At 43.5% G+C, this 16,469-nt stretch overlaps 1 protein-coding gene across 1 annotated transcript in view; it reads right to left on the bottom strand.

The window, feature by feature from the left end:
* LOC133443746 (complement C3-like) overlaps positions 1–16,098 on the bottom strand; it is a 28,252-nt gene extending 12,154 nt beyond the window's left edge. Inside the window, exons 1-16 of the mRNA XM_061720942.1 lie at positions 15,992–16,098; positions 8,381–8,576; positions 8,101–8,263; positions 7,819–7,913; positions 7,399–7,487; positions 6,445–6,527; positions 6,256–6,343; positions 6,031–6,133; positions 5,809–5,929; positions 2,566–2,681; positions 2,259–2,405; positions 1,835–1,934; positions 1,619–1,713; positions 1,321–1,512; positions 1,079–1,234; positions 51–180 (exon numbers count right to left, since the gene is read on the bottom strand). Of these exons, the coding sequence (XP_061576926.1) occupies positions 51–180; positions 1,079–1,234; positions 1,321–1,512; positions 1,619–1,713; positions 1,835–1,934; positions 2,259–2,405; positions 2,566–2,681; positions 5,809–5,929; positions 6,031–6,133; positions 6,256–6,343; positions 6,445–6,527; positions 7,399–7,487; positions 7,819–7,913; positions 8,101–8,263; positions 8,381–8,576; positions 15,992–16,062 (1,945 nt within the window). The 5' untranslated portion in view covers positions 16,063–16,098. The remainder of the gene's footprint in view (positions 1–50; positions 181–1,078; positions 1,235–1,320; positions 1,513–1,618; positions 1,714–1,834; positions 1,935–2,258; positions 2,406–2,565; positions 2,682–5,808; positions 5,930–6,030; positions 6,134–6,255; positions 6,344–6,444; positions 6,528–7,398; positions 7,488–7,818; positions 7,914–8,100; positions 8,264–8,380; positions 8,577–15,991) is intronic.
* Between the last annotated feature and the right edge of the window lie 371 nt (positions 16,099–16,469).

Below are 16,469 nucleotides of genomic sequence, written 5' to 3'. Positions count from 1 at the left end.
AGACTGTTATATAGACAACAGAAACTATAACATCATCATAACATTGTCACCTTGTCTGTAAGTAGTTCCTAAAGCTGTGCTGGTCTCAAATACGAGCCCAGCATCCTTGAAAACACTCATACTGTTCTCCCCTCCACCAGGTGTGCAGCCTGTGTCGTATCGCTCCACAATGTCCCACACCTGCAGGGTGGAATAACAAACAGGTAGAGCTTTTGGTTACAGTTTTTAAGTCAAACTGACTAATTTATTTAGAGTTGTGTGAAAGGGGACTATATTTTAGGTGATAAGTCACTAAAAAATGATCTAGTCATGAAACTGAGTAAATACAAACCCAGTTGAACGATAACACGACTTGTAGTCACCGGCCACGTTTTATTATCTATTTAACAAAACCTGGCAAACATTAAGAAGCAGTGTGTGTAAAATGTATTATAATTCAAGATATTGTAAAATCACCAGCATTATATACCCTATAAGGCAGCATCGGTCCCTAGCATCATTGTGGATGAATGTCGGCCCTTGTCTTTATGGTTCATTGAGATTTTTGGACATTCTTTAATGTACATCTCCTCTCAATCAGGTGGAGGTCTGGACTTTGACTTGGCCATGGTGACACCCTGATTCCGATCTTTTCCAGCTATTCTGATTTAGATTTGGTGGTGTGCTTGCGGACATTTTCCTGTCATATGACAAGGCGCCCAAGGCTCCATGGCCACAAAGCCACAAGCCTAAATCATCACCGCTATGTCACTATGCTCGACAATTAGTATGAGGTATTTGTGCCGAGTTTTGTTAGTTTGTCTCCAGATGGTCTACTGTGCGTTATGGCCAAACATCTCCAGTTTTTCTCAGGAATTTTCAATTCAATTCTTGTAAATTTGTCTTTCGGGTTGTATTTATCCAAGTTTAAGACCTAGTAAGAACCCGGTATTTAGTGTGTGCGTCCTTTGTCATATTAAATGTATCAAGTTGAGTATTTGATTAATGTTTGAATATGTAGTTTTATTATTTGTTTATGTTTCATTGTTCTAAATACTTAAAAGTGCAGATGCACATTTGATACAGATCACTAACTCACCTTTTTCTGTGTGAGGCGGTGCTTGTTGTTCAGGACATAGACTCCTTTGTCAACAGCCACCAGTCCCACTGAGGAAAGTGGATTTCCTTTGACTCTAAGACCAAACATCCTACGAGGCTCATAAGATGGAACGTTTCTCGTTGGTTCCAGCGTCAGCTGCATTTGAAGTAAAGGTTAGTAATGTCACGGATGTGAATAATATCTCTGCACCTGGACTGCTACAATATTGTAATGTGTCTCACCGTGCCCATGCAGGTATCTTTGACATCCACCCAAACGGAGTCTGAAACCACTTCATTAGAAGTTGGGTGATAGTAGGCTATGATGCGGAATGATGGCAGCATCTCTTTGGTGATGGGAACTATCAGGGAAATCAGAACTTGGCCTTGTGTTTTGTATCGTCCAAATTTCACCAGCTGACCTCTACTTGAGATCTAGGGACACAGATTTGCACATTGTTACTTACCAAATGTAATGGCAGAGGCCAAAGAGGACAATAAACATAGTTATGTGTATGAATGCTCGCACGGGTGCTCTCACCAGATATGTGATGTCTTTGGGTTTATTTGGCTGCTTGTTGAGGTTGAGGTTGATTTTCAGGTTGTCTCCTAATTTCAGCTCAGCTGTATCCACACCTGCAAACGTGAAGCCAAGTTGTAAAATTTTGTTAATCATTCAATAATTGAATAATTGAATGATATGCCTTTGACTGCTGCCACCACAGTAGGTGCTTCTCTGTTTCAGGACGTCACTTACCGATGTGAATGTAACTTTTGCTGACTGTTTTGTACGGGACAGCTTCCATAGTGGCGTTTGCTTGTCTATTATCTGAAATCCTAGAATCCTCTGTTTTTGCCTGCAACAAAATTCATACATTTGTAAATGTACACAATACAATTACGTTCAATTCATTCATTAAAATTCAGCAAACATGTGTTAACATGGGCATGTTCTTTTGATTCAAGCTTTTAAATCAAGTAGGGTTTTGTATAATTCTTACATTTTTGAAAACATTTTACTTATATTTGTCAATTCAATTCCAAAATACTTAATTATTAAATGATAATTATTTTTTCTGCTTTATACCCATTCAAAGAGTACCCCTTACCCCCCTCCCTTTTTTTATAAGTCAGCTCATAAATGCTCATTAATGCTCATCTTATGTTCTAAGTTAGCTTACAGTGATTGGAAGTTTGTTCTGCGTTCCTGCTGTATTGATGGTGAGTCTTGCCATGCCGTTGGCTGCAGTGAAGCCCCTCACATTTCCAGGTTCAACCACCACTGGAATACCTTCTGCTGGACTCTTATCAGGATTGAGGACTTCAACCTGCCATTAACGAAAAATTAGTAGACTTCATCTACCAATCACCCTGAACCCAATGAATGGGTGGATTTAAAACACAGGGACACAAGGGGAGACTAAAATCAAAGTTAAAATATAGCTATATTTTGTAATCAGACAATGGAAATATGACTTGGTACTTTACCGCCACATCAAATGACATTCCTGGTTTGAAATATTTGGGCGTTCTTTTGAAAGAGATGCTGTAGGGCGATGTGACGATTTGAATCCCTCTCAGCTCTGCCTCCACCATCTCACTACCTGTAACAGAAACACAAGTACATGTACTCTGAGTACCTTCAGTAGAACAGGACAGCGCCTGCTCTTTCACCATGCAAAAGCTAGAATGGTATTTGTTCTTTTTTCTTCATATATTCATCATTTTTGACCGCCAGCAATTCTGATATCGGTCTTGATCTATTTGGAACATTAAATAACTGTGATTGAAACAAGATGTCACCTCGCTGGGGGGGAAGGAGCCGGAGCTTGTGCGTGAGGTTGAGAGATACCGGCTAGAGATAGTCGGGCTCACCTCCACACATAGCTTGGGCTCTGGAACCCAGCTCCTTGAAGGGGGCTGGACCCTCCACTACTCTGGAGTTGCCCAGGGTGAGAGGCGGCGGGCTGGTGTGGGCTTGGTTATAGCCCCCCAGCTCAGCCGCCATGTGTTGGAGTTCACCCCGGTGAACGAGAGGGTCGCTTCCCTGCGCCTTCGGGTCGGGGATAGGTCTCTCACTGTTGTTTGTGCCTACGGGCCGAACAGCAGTGGGGAGTACCCGGCCTTCTTGGAGTCCCTGGGAGGAGTACTTGATAGTGCTCCAACTGGGGACTCCATTGTTCTACTGGGGGACTTCAACGCTCACGTGGGCAATGACAGTGATACCTGGAGAGGCGTGATTGGGAGGAACGGCCTCCCCGATCTGAACCCGAGTGGTGTTTTGTTGTTGGACTTCTGTGCGAGTCGCAGTTTGTCCATCACGAACACCATGTTCAGGCATAAGGGTGTCCATCAGTGCACGTGGCACCAGGACACCCTAGGCCGGAGGTCAATGATCGACTTTGTTGTCGTTTCATCTGACCTTCGGCCGCATGTCTTGGACACTCGGGTGAAGAGAGGGGCTGAGCTGTCAACTGATCACCACCTGGTGGTGAGTTGGATGCGCTGGCGGAGGAGGAGGTTGGACAGACCGGGCAGACCCAAACGGATTGTGAGGGTCTGTTGGGAACGTCTGGCTGAGCCCTCTGTCAGGGACATCTTCAACTCCCACCTCCGGGAGAGCTTCTCTCGGATCCCGGGGGAGGCGGGGGACATCGAGTCCGAGTGGACCATGTTCTCCGCCTCCATTGTCAACGCGGCGGCTCGAAGCTGCGGACGCAAGGTCTCCGGTGCCTGTCGTGGCGGCAATCCTAGAACCCGGTGGTGGACACCGGAAGTACAGGATGCCGTCAGACTGAAGAAGGAGTCCTACCGGGCTATGTTGGCCGGTGGGACTCCTGACGCAGTAGATAGGTACCGGCAGGCCAAGCGGGCCGCGGCTCGGGCAGTCTTGGAGGCAAAAACTCGGGTCTGGGAGGAGTTCGGGGAGGCCATGGAGGAGGACTTTCGGTCGGCCTCGAGGAAATTCTGGAGGACCGTTCGGCGCCTCAGAAGGGGGAAGCAGTACTCTGCCGGCACCATTTATGGTGCTGGTGGGGAGCTGTTGACCTCGACTGGGGACATTGTCGGACGGTGGAAGGAATACTTTGAGGATCTCCTTAACCCGACTGACATGCCTTCCACTGAGGAAGCAGAGGGTTGGGGCTCGGAGGCGTGCTCATCCATCACCCAAGCCGAGGTCACCGAGGTGGTTCGGTGGATGAGATTCGCCCTGAGTACCTCAAGTCTCTGGATGTCGTAGGGCTGTCGTGGCTGACACGCCTCTGCGACATTGCATGGAGGAAGGGGACAGTACCGCTGGGGTGGCAAACCGGGGTGGTGGTCCCTCTGTTTAAAAAGGGGGACCGGAGAGTGTGTTCCAACTACAGGGGGATCACACTTCTCAGCCTCCCGGGGAAAGTCTACACCAGGGTACTGGAGAGGAGATTACGGCCGATAGTCGAACCTCGGATTCAGGAGGAACAATGCGGTTTTCGTCCCGGTCGTGGAACACTGGACCAGCTCTATACCCTCCGCAGGGTGCTCGAGGGTTCATGGGAATTTGCCCAACCAGTCTACATGTGTTTTGTGGATCTGGAGAAGGCATTTGACCGTGTCCCTCGTGCCATTCTGTGGGGGGTGCTGAGTGAGTATGGAGTCCGGGGCCCTCTACTAAGGGCTGTCCGGTCTCTGTATGATCGAAGCAGGAGTCTGGTTCGCATTGCCGGCAGTAAGTCAGACTTGTTCCCGGTGCATGTTGGACTCCGGCAGGGCTGCCCTTTGTCACCGGTCCTGTTCATAATTTTTATGGACAGGATTTCTAGGCGCAGCCAGGGGCCGGAGGGGATCCGGTTTGGGAACCTCAGGATTTCATCTCTGCTTTTTGCAGATGATGTTGTCCTGTTGGCTTCATCAGACCGGGACCTCCAGCATGTGCTGGGGCGGTTTGCGGCCGAGTGCGACGCGGCAGGGATGAGAATCAGCACCTCCAAGACCGAGGCCATGGTTCTCGACCGGAAAAGGGTGGCATGCCTTCTCCGGGTGGGTGGAGAAGTCCTGCCTCAGGTGGAGGAGTTCAAGTATCTCGGGATCTTGTTCACGAGTGAGGGAACAATGGAGCGTGAGATTGACAGGCGGATCGGTGCAGCGTCCGCAGTAATGCGGTCGATGTACTGGACCGTCGTGGTAAAGAGGGAGCTGAGTCGAAAGGCGAAGCTCTCGATTTACCGGTCAATCTACGCCCCTACCCTCACCTATGGTCATGAACTTTGGGTAGTGACCGAAAGGACAAGATCGCGGATACAAGCGGCCGAGATGAGTTTCCTCCGCAGGGTGGCTGGACGCTCCCTTAGAGATAGGGTGAGGAGTTCGGTCACCCGGGAGGGGCTCGGAGTCGAGCCGCTACTCCTCCACATTGAGAGGAGTCAGCTGAGGTGGCTTGGGCATCTGTACCGGATGCCTCCTGGACGCCTCCCTAGGGAGGTGTTCCAGGCATGTCCCACCGGGAGGAGACCCCGGGGAAGACCCAGGACACGCTGGAGAGACTATGTCTCTCGGCTGGCCTGGGAACGCCTCGGACTCCCCCCGGAAGAGCTGGAGGAAGTGTCTGGGGTGAGGGAAGTCTGGGCATCCCTGCTGAGGCTGCTGCCCCCGCGACCCGGTAACGGATAAAGCGGGAGAAGATGAGTGAGTGAGTGAGTGAAACAAGATCTGTGGCACTGAACAGGCACCAGTGTGTGTTCTGTTCCTCACCGCTCACTGTCAACACACTGACAGACACATAAATCGATTTCCCCACAAGCTGGTTGATGTCTGGGTGGGTCCGTATGATCTGGTCCCTCTTCAGTGTGACTGTTCCCTTTCCACTCTGGACCTAATGTTATATGATATAGATACGTCAGTCTAAGTTCATGAGAACATCATAAATGTTGACTATATTCAAACGAGACAAATGCAAATAATGCTCATGCTTACCGGCACTCTTGTAAGAGAGTGTGGGAGGCCCCTCTTCACATCTTTGTCCATGATACCAAATACGACATAGGCGGTGCCATCCACTTGTTTTCCAAACAGATACCTGCAATAGGAAGAGACAAACATGTTTAAGTCCCACAATGAACTAAAAAAAACCAAATCAAATCAAGATTTGATGGCAGCAAAAACATATTCAAACCCAAAACTGTCGTCCACTGCACTTACGCAACTTCGATGTTAATGTTAAGCTCTTCATCATCCACATAGTAGAAGGAGCTCACAGGAATCAGTTTCACCTCAAAACTAGGAAGCACTGGGAAATTAGACATTTTGGTTTAGTTGTTTGTGTTCATTTGGTAAACAAAAAAATAAATGTGGTACAAGTTAGGATCAGAACATCAGTAAGAGAGTTACCATATTCTTTGACTTCGAATTCTGCTGAGAAACTCTCCTGCGGGTTGCTGTGGAACTTTGCCACCAACTTCCACAGTCCAGGACTAGAAAAACACACATAAAGCCAACATTTTACATATTAACGTGACAATTACAACAACAAGTTTTCACTGGAGTAGTGTTATCAATATCTTTTACCTATATTTTTGGTTGAATTTTTCAGGGTTTTATTCTGCCATGATTAAATTACTTCTTCTCTTTCTTTTCATCATTGTTAACCCGTCTTTGGAATAAATCTTCTCACTTTTTTGACCCGAAAAAATGTCTGAAATCTGTGCCCTGGTCCTTTGTCCAGATGCAACACTAGTTGAGAGCAGTATATGCACAAATATGTTTGTAGTGTCATTGACACTTTAAATGCTGTTTTTGAAAGCACATACAATATACTGCCTTTGCAGTAAAAAGTATGCCACCTTAAGGCAGCACAAGGGAACACTAAAATGGCCTTCCAATGGGCATGGACATGAAATCACTTTCAACGCCATCCCTTATCTATACCGATTAATCCTGTCCAAGGTCCAGGGGGCCTGCGAGAGCCTGTCCCAGCTCATTACAGGTGACAGGCAGGGTTACACCCTTGACAGGTAGCCAGTCTATCACAGGGCCATATATAAAGACAAATATCTATGGAGGTTTTATACGAGTTGACACATAAAGCTCATCCTCGCTCCTTTTTGATTGGTTTGGTATGTTCTTTAATAGTGGAAATTGCCTCAAATGGAACTTCAAATTTGTGAGAAATTTGACATACTGAATGGGTTTGGCCAACCAGACTGGTTCCAGCGTCTGTAGCTTTGCTTACAGCTGACCTACTGCTTGTTGTTATCCATGGTAAAAAGGGTTAAAACTGAACTTTTAAGCAACCTAAAAAGAGCTAAATAGAAAAAGGACAATTACAAAAAGCAGCATACTCACCTTACAATCTCACCGAGTTGGTAGTCTCCTGAGTAAACACCTGAGTTGAGCGAGACTAGATCAAGTGGTAGGATAATGTCCTGAGGTGTCTGAAAATATATAATATTTAACAGATTTAAACATTGAGCCATGCATTTTTTATCCCCATAAGCTTTCACTTAGCTGAAATATTCTGTCTTCCCCTTAAAACTCATCCTACCCTGGAGCCCCCGGTACAGGGGGTAAATGCCATATAAGAACATAAGCCTGAAATCAGGCCGGCCAAAAGGGTTTAACGCTAGACACATATTTGAATACTAAATCGAACAATGACACACTTCTTACAGAGTATAAGCTTTTTTGTCAAGTTTGTGATTGTTTTGACCTGTCATTCACAATATTAATTACAATTCTTGGCCTTTAGAGAATAAAACACAATACCACAATCTCAATGGAAACAGAAGTATCAGCAATGGCTTGAGCATCTCTTTCCACAGGCTTCATCCCTGGCGTCATTGCAAAGATCCTGTAATAAACTGAAAAGGGGAGAAAAGAGTTTATTTCATTTAAGGATAGTTAGGTATAGCTATTGAGTTTACACTCATTTAACTGTTGAATGGTTGTAAAGATTAATATAGGTAAAAGTGAGAAGGAATGTTAGTGAATTAACTTTAACAAGGACAGGTGTAATGCATTGCAGCTTTGAAGGAGCATAGTATTCACCTTTGCTGCCGGGGGTGTAGAGCGTCTTGTCTGTCTGTATAAAGATGTAACCAGACTGGAAAGACACCAATACTGTTTTCTCCAGCACTCGGCCAGGGAACTCAGCTTGCAAGTACACATACTGCTTCAAGTTGGGATCCTTACTGAAGTCTGCAGCCGGGATCTGAAACCAGCATGAAGAGGTACATGCAGTGTTCGGAGTAGATTAACATTAAGAAGATTTCTAAATATTTTATAGGTCATATTATCAATACAGCAATGAGAAATGTATTATATTTACGGTAATTTCTCCAAAGCCCTGGAAGTGTTCTGCACTAGTAAGGGTCACTGTTTTCGATGCCAGGGTTTTATCTCTTGTTGGGTGGTTTTTCACAAAGATGTTGACATTAATGTTTCCTCCGGAGCAGTCTTGACACTCCACAAAGATGTTTTCAGCTGTTCCCACCCGCAATAAGTTGGGGGAAGACAATACTTTCCTGCAAAGGAGATTACAAAGTTTATGATGTTATTTTGGGAAACAAAAAGGAAAAAGAAAACAACAAAATCTGTAATCAAGTTGTGATCAAGCAATTTTCTTTATGTCCACTTTAAGCAGGATAGCATACAACACTTATATAAGCTATAACCCCAACATGTCCTTTTAGTTTATTTGTGTCTTTGAACCCTTTTGAGAATCTTCAACTGCAGACTAAGATCTTCATTCTTACTGCCTGTTTGTTTACGTAAAGATAATTGAAAGTTTTAAACTGTTCTCTGGACTTTATATTCAATCAGTGATCCATTGATTATTTTGATTAAGATCCAGCACTGGATCAATAAAGCTTTCATCATGACTATGGACTAATTTTGCTGCACCTTATGAAATACATCCACACGCAAATACAAAGTGAAATTCTGGCCAACTTGTTGGCATCACTTGAAAAAAGCTATTACCTTAAATTATGGGACACAAAATGCACAGTGAACACCATCTCCTCATCTTGTCAACTAAATGCTTGTCTAAACCAACAGTAGTTATACAATAGGATTAGTCATGTTTATTATATATATATATATATATATATATATATATATATATATATATATATATATATATATATATATATATATATATATATATATATATATATATATATATATATATATATATCCTATATTGTCCTCTCGTCCATATTATGTCTTGTTTCAGTAGCCTATTTCACATCAGTATTCCCTGGTCCTTAAACGATTGATACAGACCATGTTAATTCAATTCAATCAATTCAATTCCTTTATTGTCATTATAAGCAGTGCGAACAACGAAATTAGATAGCAACTCTGTGGTGTTACAACAATATAAAAAACATAGGACAATTAAATAATAAAAAGCATGTATCAACTAAGATCTGCTACTAAGCATGTATAATAATAAATAATAAATTAAAGCTGCAAGCAGCGATGAACGGGCCCTCGCACTCACGGCCACCGCCCCCCATAAGTATCAGAAATGACACCACCCACGACTTCCTATGTCAAACCATTCAAAAGTTATAGCAGAAAAAAGGGACAACCAATCAGAAGAAGGGGCGGGGCTAATTGAGGCCAATGAAGGTCAAGGACTCCATACAGAATCTGATGACGCCACCCACGACTCTCTATGTCAAACCATTCAAAAGTTATAGCAGAAAATCGGGACAATCAATCAGAAGAAAGGGCGGGGCTAATTAAGGTCAAAGAAGCTCAAGGACTCATTACAGAATCCCATGACACCACCCACGACTCTCTATGTCAAAACATTCAAATGTTATAGCAGGAAATAGGGACAACCAATCAGAAGAAGGGGCGGGGCTCATTTTCGCCAATTATGGTCAAGGACTCAATACCTAGTCCCATGACACCACCCACGACTCTTTATGTCAAACCTTTCAAAAGTTATGGCAGAGAAAAGTATTCTAGTGGGCGCTGTTGAGCCGTTAGGCCACGCTCATTAATGCAAACCATGAAATATCAAATGTATCGACAGGCCTGGCTTTTCTTTAAGTTGCGACATGATACAGGTGTGTACCGATTTTCGTTCATGTACGTCAAACCGTATTATGGGGCTTGAGGCGCAAAGTTTTTTCTGTCTGAACCAATCAGATGAAGGGTGGGCGCGCTTTTTGCCGTCTAGCGTCGCCACGGTAACACTTTTGAAAGAGAAAAGTAATGCGTGGTGTCGGAGGATGGAGACGCACGTTTTGATGTATAACACACCTGGGTGCACGTTATGGTTCGGGCCGCATTAATGACCGAAGAAATGGCATAAATTGCGCCAAAATTACACGATTAATTCAAAATGTTCAAAATGGCCGACATCCTGTTGGGTTTCGGCCATGGCGCCAAGAGACTTTTCTTTAAGTTGTTACATGATACAGGTGTGTACCGATAAAGGAAGATAAAGGAAGCTCTGAAAACCTCTGAAAAAAATTGTTAACCAAAATTGAATCATTATCCAGGTTAATCTATCCAGCATACTCTCTTGTAATCCCACCAAAGATTATAAAAGAAATGAATAGAATACATTTTAATTTCATATGGAAAAATAAACATCACTATTAGGGATGCACCGATCCGATATTTGTATTTTTGTTTCGGGATCGATATTAAAAACAACTCTAGATCGGGTATCGGTAACAATGGGCCAATCCATAGGAGCAGATCTATTCAATTCTAATTCTATGTGTGCTCTGTGAGTGTTGTCACACGCTAGTCACGTAATGTCAGCACGCCGTGCGGAAGTCTACACTTTTCAAAATGGAGCGAGCTAAAGGATCTGCGATATAGAATTTTGTCACATTACCTCAGCCAGCACATGCGACTGCAACTTGCAATACTTGCAAAGTCAGTGTTTCGAGGAGGTAGTAAAACGTTTTTACTTTTAAGTTTAACAGCACACTGGATGGATGAAAGCTCCGTGCCACACAGTGCAATTCTAAACACAACCTTTATCTTATTTATAAAGATAAAAGAAGCTCTGAAAACCTTAACAAACCATATAGAACTTAGGAAATTCGCTATAAGGAAAAACAAGCTCTATAAATCAAGGTTATCCCTCTTTAAATCATTTTGAACCAATAAAGCCTTTGGAGGTACTTGATATTAAGAACCTTAAAACTTCTTCTGCTGGCCATGATGATATTACAGCCTATCTGATCAAAAAAGTTGATCAATTATTGATCAATTATTGTTCCTTTAATGTGTACTTTTTCTTTGTCACTTGAATCTGGTATTATCCCACAACATTTTTTTTGCTAATAATGAGAAGATAAATCTTGTCCCACTGGCAGATTTTTTTTTACTTATTTCAAGTTAAAATTTACTTGAAACAGGTGAAAATTGTCAAATAAGTTATTTTTCTGGTGTTATTTTTCTGGTGATGACTCTAAATCAGGGCTATTCAACTAAAACTTTAGGTCCAGTCAGAGAAAATGTACTTAAGCGGAGGTCCAGAACATCATAATACATCATAATAAATAAATAAAAAATCTATTGCAGTAGTTCAAACATTAAGAATATTGTGTACACATAAATTCATATAAAAAAGTTCTAATTGAGTTTTTTGTCAAGATGAATTGGCACTAGCCTTAAAAAGGGTAATGTGGTACAACCATGATTCATATTAAAATAAATTAATTTCCTTAACATCTTGACATCTTTTTTTTGTACAAGTTTTCAGTATTTTACAAAAATTGTTGTTTTTTTAATGGTCGCGCCAGATGCCATGCCAGATTGAGCAGAAGATTGATTTAAATACATTAGTGATCTCAAAAAAAGTTTTCAAAACCAGAGTCCTGGTCGGACGGTCGCACCACATGACATTTTGACGCTTAAAACAACAACAAAATCCCAAGTAACTAGTATATTTTGTAAAATTCAAGTGAGTCCATATGTGGGACAGGTAGTTCATATATATGATATTTTTATATCCATTTAAACCTTTTTTGAATCGAAAAAAAAAAGTTTTTTTCAGAAAATATAGGCGTCACGTCATTGACCCAGTCACGCTGTTTACACAGATCTGATTGGCTGAGCAGCATCACGTGGGATGGCTTAACTCGTATGCAATTGGTCTGTAAGGTCTGCTGAACAAATGCCATAAAGTAACGCTGCGCTGGTTAAAATAGAAGTGCCTGGGTCCGCGGAGGACGGCGTCCGGACTGTTGAAATAGCAGTAAAACCACATTCATTGATGAAATGACATAAGGGATGGAAAGAGGGGATGACAGTTTTACTGGGGGGATGATTTGGACCGTTTTTATTTCAGGGGGGAGGCCATCCCCCCTCACCCCCCCTCAACTCGAGTAGTCCTACTGATTATATATCCCATTTGTTGCAAGAATAACTTTCAAAATCAGTAAATAATAATTATAATGAAGTGTCTTGTAAATCAGTCACTTTAAAATCTAAATCCTTATTTTAATTTCAAGCTAACTTACTTTATCTTTGGAACGAGCTCAGCTTCATGTCGAGCGCGTCTCCTCTCTGCTAAACACATACACACACGCACACACGCACAGACGTACACACCTTCCTCCACGCTGGTTGATACGGGCTGTTGGGGCGGGTGTTAATCGGAACAAACCAATCATCTTGCCCTACTCACAAGCTGCTGGCCTAAGTGGCCTCTGATTGGCCTGGCCCGACTCTCTAATTTAGAAAAAAAGTCAGAGCCGACTGCAGGGAAAACTCAGCCCCGCCTCCCTCTCCAGTGTGAGAGCTGCACTTCTCACAGGGATGAAAACTCAGCTTTCAATTCAAACCAGAAAAAATCAGTAAAAATCGCCTGTTTGATCTAAACTGCTCAAATCGACATTGTTTTTATATCACAATAAATAACATATTTGCAAAGTTGGAAGTTGACTGGACATTGCATGACAAAATTATAATTTATTTGGAGATTAGTTCATATTTTGAAAAAAGTGAGTGAGTTCATCCAAGATTGTCATATCCACTTGTTCAGAATGGAAGCCTGATTAAATGTACGGATTTTGGGTCAATTTGGACCAAATATTTGAAAGTTAAAACAACTTTTATGTTCATGGTGAGACACCGAAATTTGACAACCTCTGACAGCGACGCCCTTCGATAAGAACGTACAGTTTTCTCTGTCAGTCATCGTCAATGTCTTACCTATTATCTGACCAACTTTGAGATCAATACACTCATCTCGCTTGGAGCACAGATGCATACTACAAGACATGACAATTCCTGGTGCCAACAGGTGGCGCTACAACCGATCCTGAATATTCCACCACAGATGTCTTCAGGCTCAGTCTACAATCATGCACATACGTTTTCAACAACATCAAATCATGTATTGCTGAATTACAGCCAATTGATGTTTGATGGCGAGGCTTAAAAATGACCTCAAACTTCGGTGGATCACTACGGTCAAGCCCTCTGGCAGAAACTTAAAAGCTTCGCAATTTAGCGTCGGCCATGTGTCTAGATTGTACAAACCAAGTTGTGAACCAATCTGATAAAATCTCTAGGAGGAGTTCGTTAAAGTACGAGGCCTAGAAATGACCATAATTCATGAAAAATGACATTTTCTGTTCAAAATGACGGACTTCCTGTGTAACTTAGAGCATGGGTCCAAGAGACTTTTTTGTAGGGCTTTGTCTGATATAATAGACACATAAAGGACATTGCTGTAAGTCAAACCATATTATGGGGCTCTTCAAAAACATAAAATAGGTGGCGCTATAGAGCCTAATCCTTTTTGACCCATGCCTGTCGCCCATAAAATACGTAATTTTACGCGACTCTGGAAGCGTGTGCAAAATTTGGTGAGTTTTGGAGCATTTTAAGGCCTCCAAAAAGGCAATTTATTTACGGCGAGAATAATAATAATAATAATAATAATAATAATAATAATAATAATAATAAACATCACAGATACAATAGGGTCCTCGCACTTTCAGTGCTCGGGCCCTAATAATAAATAATAAACAGCTGGCTTGTACCAGGTTAAAGTGCATTGTTAAAGTGCAAGAGTGGCAACATAGCAGCATCAGCTTAATTAGTGCATTACAGTATTAAGAGCACAGATAGCCCTGGGAAAGAAGGTGTCTCTGAATCTGGTGGTGCGTGTTTTCACTGATCTGTAGCGCCTGCCAGAGGGCAACAGATCAAACAAGTGATGGCCAGGGCGGGAAGAGTCTTTAGTGATGTTTCTGGCTCTTTTGAGGTAACGTGCAGAAGCAGTTTCCACCAGTGGTGGCACCGGGGAGCCGATCATTTTCTCTGCAATTTTCTCTAATCCGTGCAACGTTCAGGCTGGCATGGCATTCTGGGGTTCATGGGATTCTTTAGCCAAGCTATGTGACTGTTGCTTGTTCTGACCCAGATACAAACAGTGACAGCATTTAAAACCTAACGTACTGGGGCATGGTGGCGCCCACACCCTGGGTGGGGTTGGCGAAAGGGCCTTTCTGTGTGGAGTTTGCACATTCTTCCCGTGTTCCCTTGGTAGCTAATGAGAGCTACTCTGCACGGTGGCACAGCTGGTAGTGCAGCCATCTCACAGCAAGAAGGTCCTGGGTTCAATTCCCGCCGGGACGCTGTGTGCAGGGCCGCCGCGAACCATATGACCGCACGGGGCCTCGCGCCCCAAGGGGCCTCGCGCTATGGGCCGTTTTTTTTTCTCCGTTTTTTCCCTTATAAATATCAACAGTCACGTTCCATTACAGACCTAAATGTGTACTAGTCTGTGCATATCAATAAATATATGTGCAATGATGCGCGTGTCTGTTGTTCAACACAACTGCGTCAGACCAAGCGCAGACACAAGCTGCTCTTATCCAGACGGGTGGAGTTGGAACAAACTGTCACATAATGTCGAGAGAACGAGACAGATTCAGGAAATTTCCATCACGGGTTGAAAAAAGAAAAAAACAAAAGAAAATGGAAGAGTTTAATTCCTCTCTGAAAGGCTCTTTTGATAAATTTGTTACAAAAATCACCGATCCGACCGGGTCTCAAGCAGCCGTGGGGCCCCGCGTCGAGGCAAGCCAAATGATGATGAGGCAGGGGAAGGTGTCCAGTATTTTGCTAATTGGAGAGTTAAAATTGTGCATATAGACACCCGATCCGACCCGAAAAACCAAAAAATTTTGCGCGCCCCCCCGGCCATTTCGCACAGGGCCTCGCAAATCTCCCAGACGGCTCTGTTGGTGCTGAATGCATGTTCAATTTCCCAATGACTTCAGTACCCACACCCTGGTGGGGTTATAAAGGGCCTTTCTGTGTGTTCTCCCCGTGTTCCCTTGGGTAGCTAATGTGAGCTCACAAAAACATGCACACAGTCCTGGACTTTACACTGCCCCCTCTGGCTAGCCGGGGCGCCAGATGGGTAGGGGAGGATCTGGTCGGAATAACGTGATCCTTCCACGCGCTACGTCCGGCCGGAGAAGCCCCACCCTGTCTGGTGAAAAGATGCGGCTTGCTCACTCCTCAGGTTAAGGAGGAGACCTGAGCTCAGTGCGGGGCCCTCCCGGGGTTGGTAGAGGATGGCAATGTCCAGGACTGACTTAGGTAGGAGCACGGGGTGGTAAAAATGGGAAAAAATCTGGGATAAAAATATATATAAAAAAAAAAAACCTAACGTACTAACTATACTATTGCAGATATTATGTGGAGCACTTGGAGCTGTCTGTGTCCTCTGAGTTCCAGCAGGTCCCAGAAAATACATCAGAGATCTCGCTCCAGAAGAGCAAAGTCCTAGGAACAGCAAAAAATACTGCGAAGAATTCAAACACCCAGGCCTCTAATAGAGGACCTGAGCTTGAAGAAGGGCAACTGACCACAGAGGAATGGGCGAGGGAAGGTGGGAGTTGTGTGTAGAGTAGCTGTGTAGAGATTCAGTACTTACAGGTCATCAGCATCAGCAAGAACAATCAGGGAGGCCAGAGAGGCCAGCAGCAGCAGGAGAGTCCTCCTCATCCTCAGACCCGATTCCAAACTGCTGTCAGTGTACCAAGACTCTTCAGTATCCTTCTTTTATACATGAACCTCTCTCTTTATCTAACCCCCAGCACCCACCCACCCCCGTCCCGCCCCCCGAGTCCAACTTCACTTCACTGCCATCTCATTTGCCCTCAAACTGTATTGATACAGATATGTAAACAAAAACACACTTGCTCAACATTTCCCAGCAGCGCTTGGGAAATTGTGCACCCTAGATACATGTTATCTGTCATCACAGGGAAAGATCAAACAGCAGAAAAATCAATAACTTGTTTGCATGTTTTGCTAAGTAATTAGTGACTACAAAAACTTAATATACACAGATATATAAATATATGTATACGTATAAAAATGACTTCAAATGATTGGTCAGCCTTTCCTGA

The sequence above is a fragment of the Cololabis saira genome, chromosome 1 (genome assembly GCF_033807715.1).
Source record: "Cololabis saira isolate AMF1-May2022 chromosome 1, fColSai1.1, whole genome shotgun sequence".
Taxonomy (NCBI): Eukaryota; Metazoa; Chordata; class Actinopteri; order Beloniformes; family Belonidae; genus Cololabis; species Cololabis saira.
Note: the sequence above shows the minus strand (reverse complement) of the source record. Positions and strands in the feature narration are given on the sequence as shown.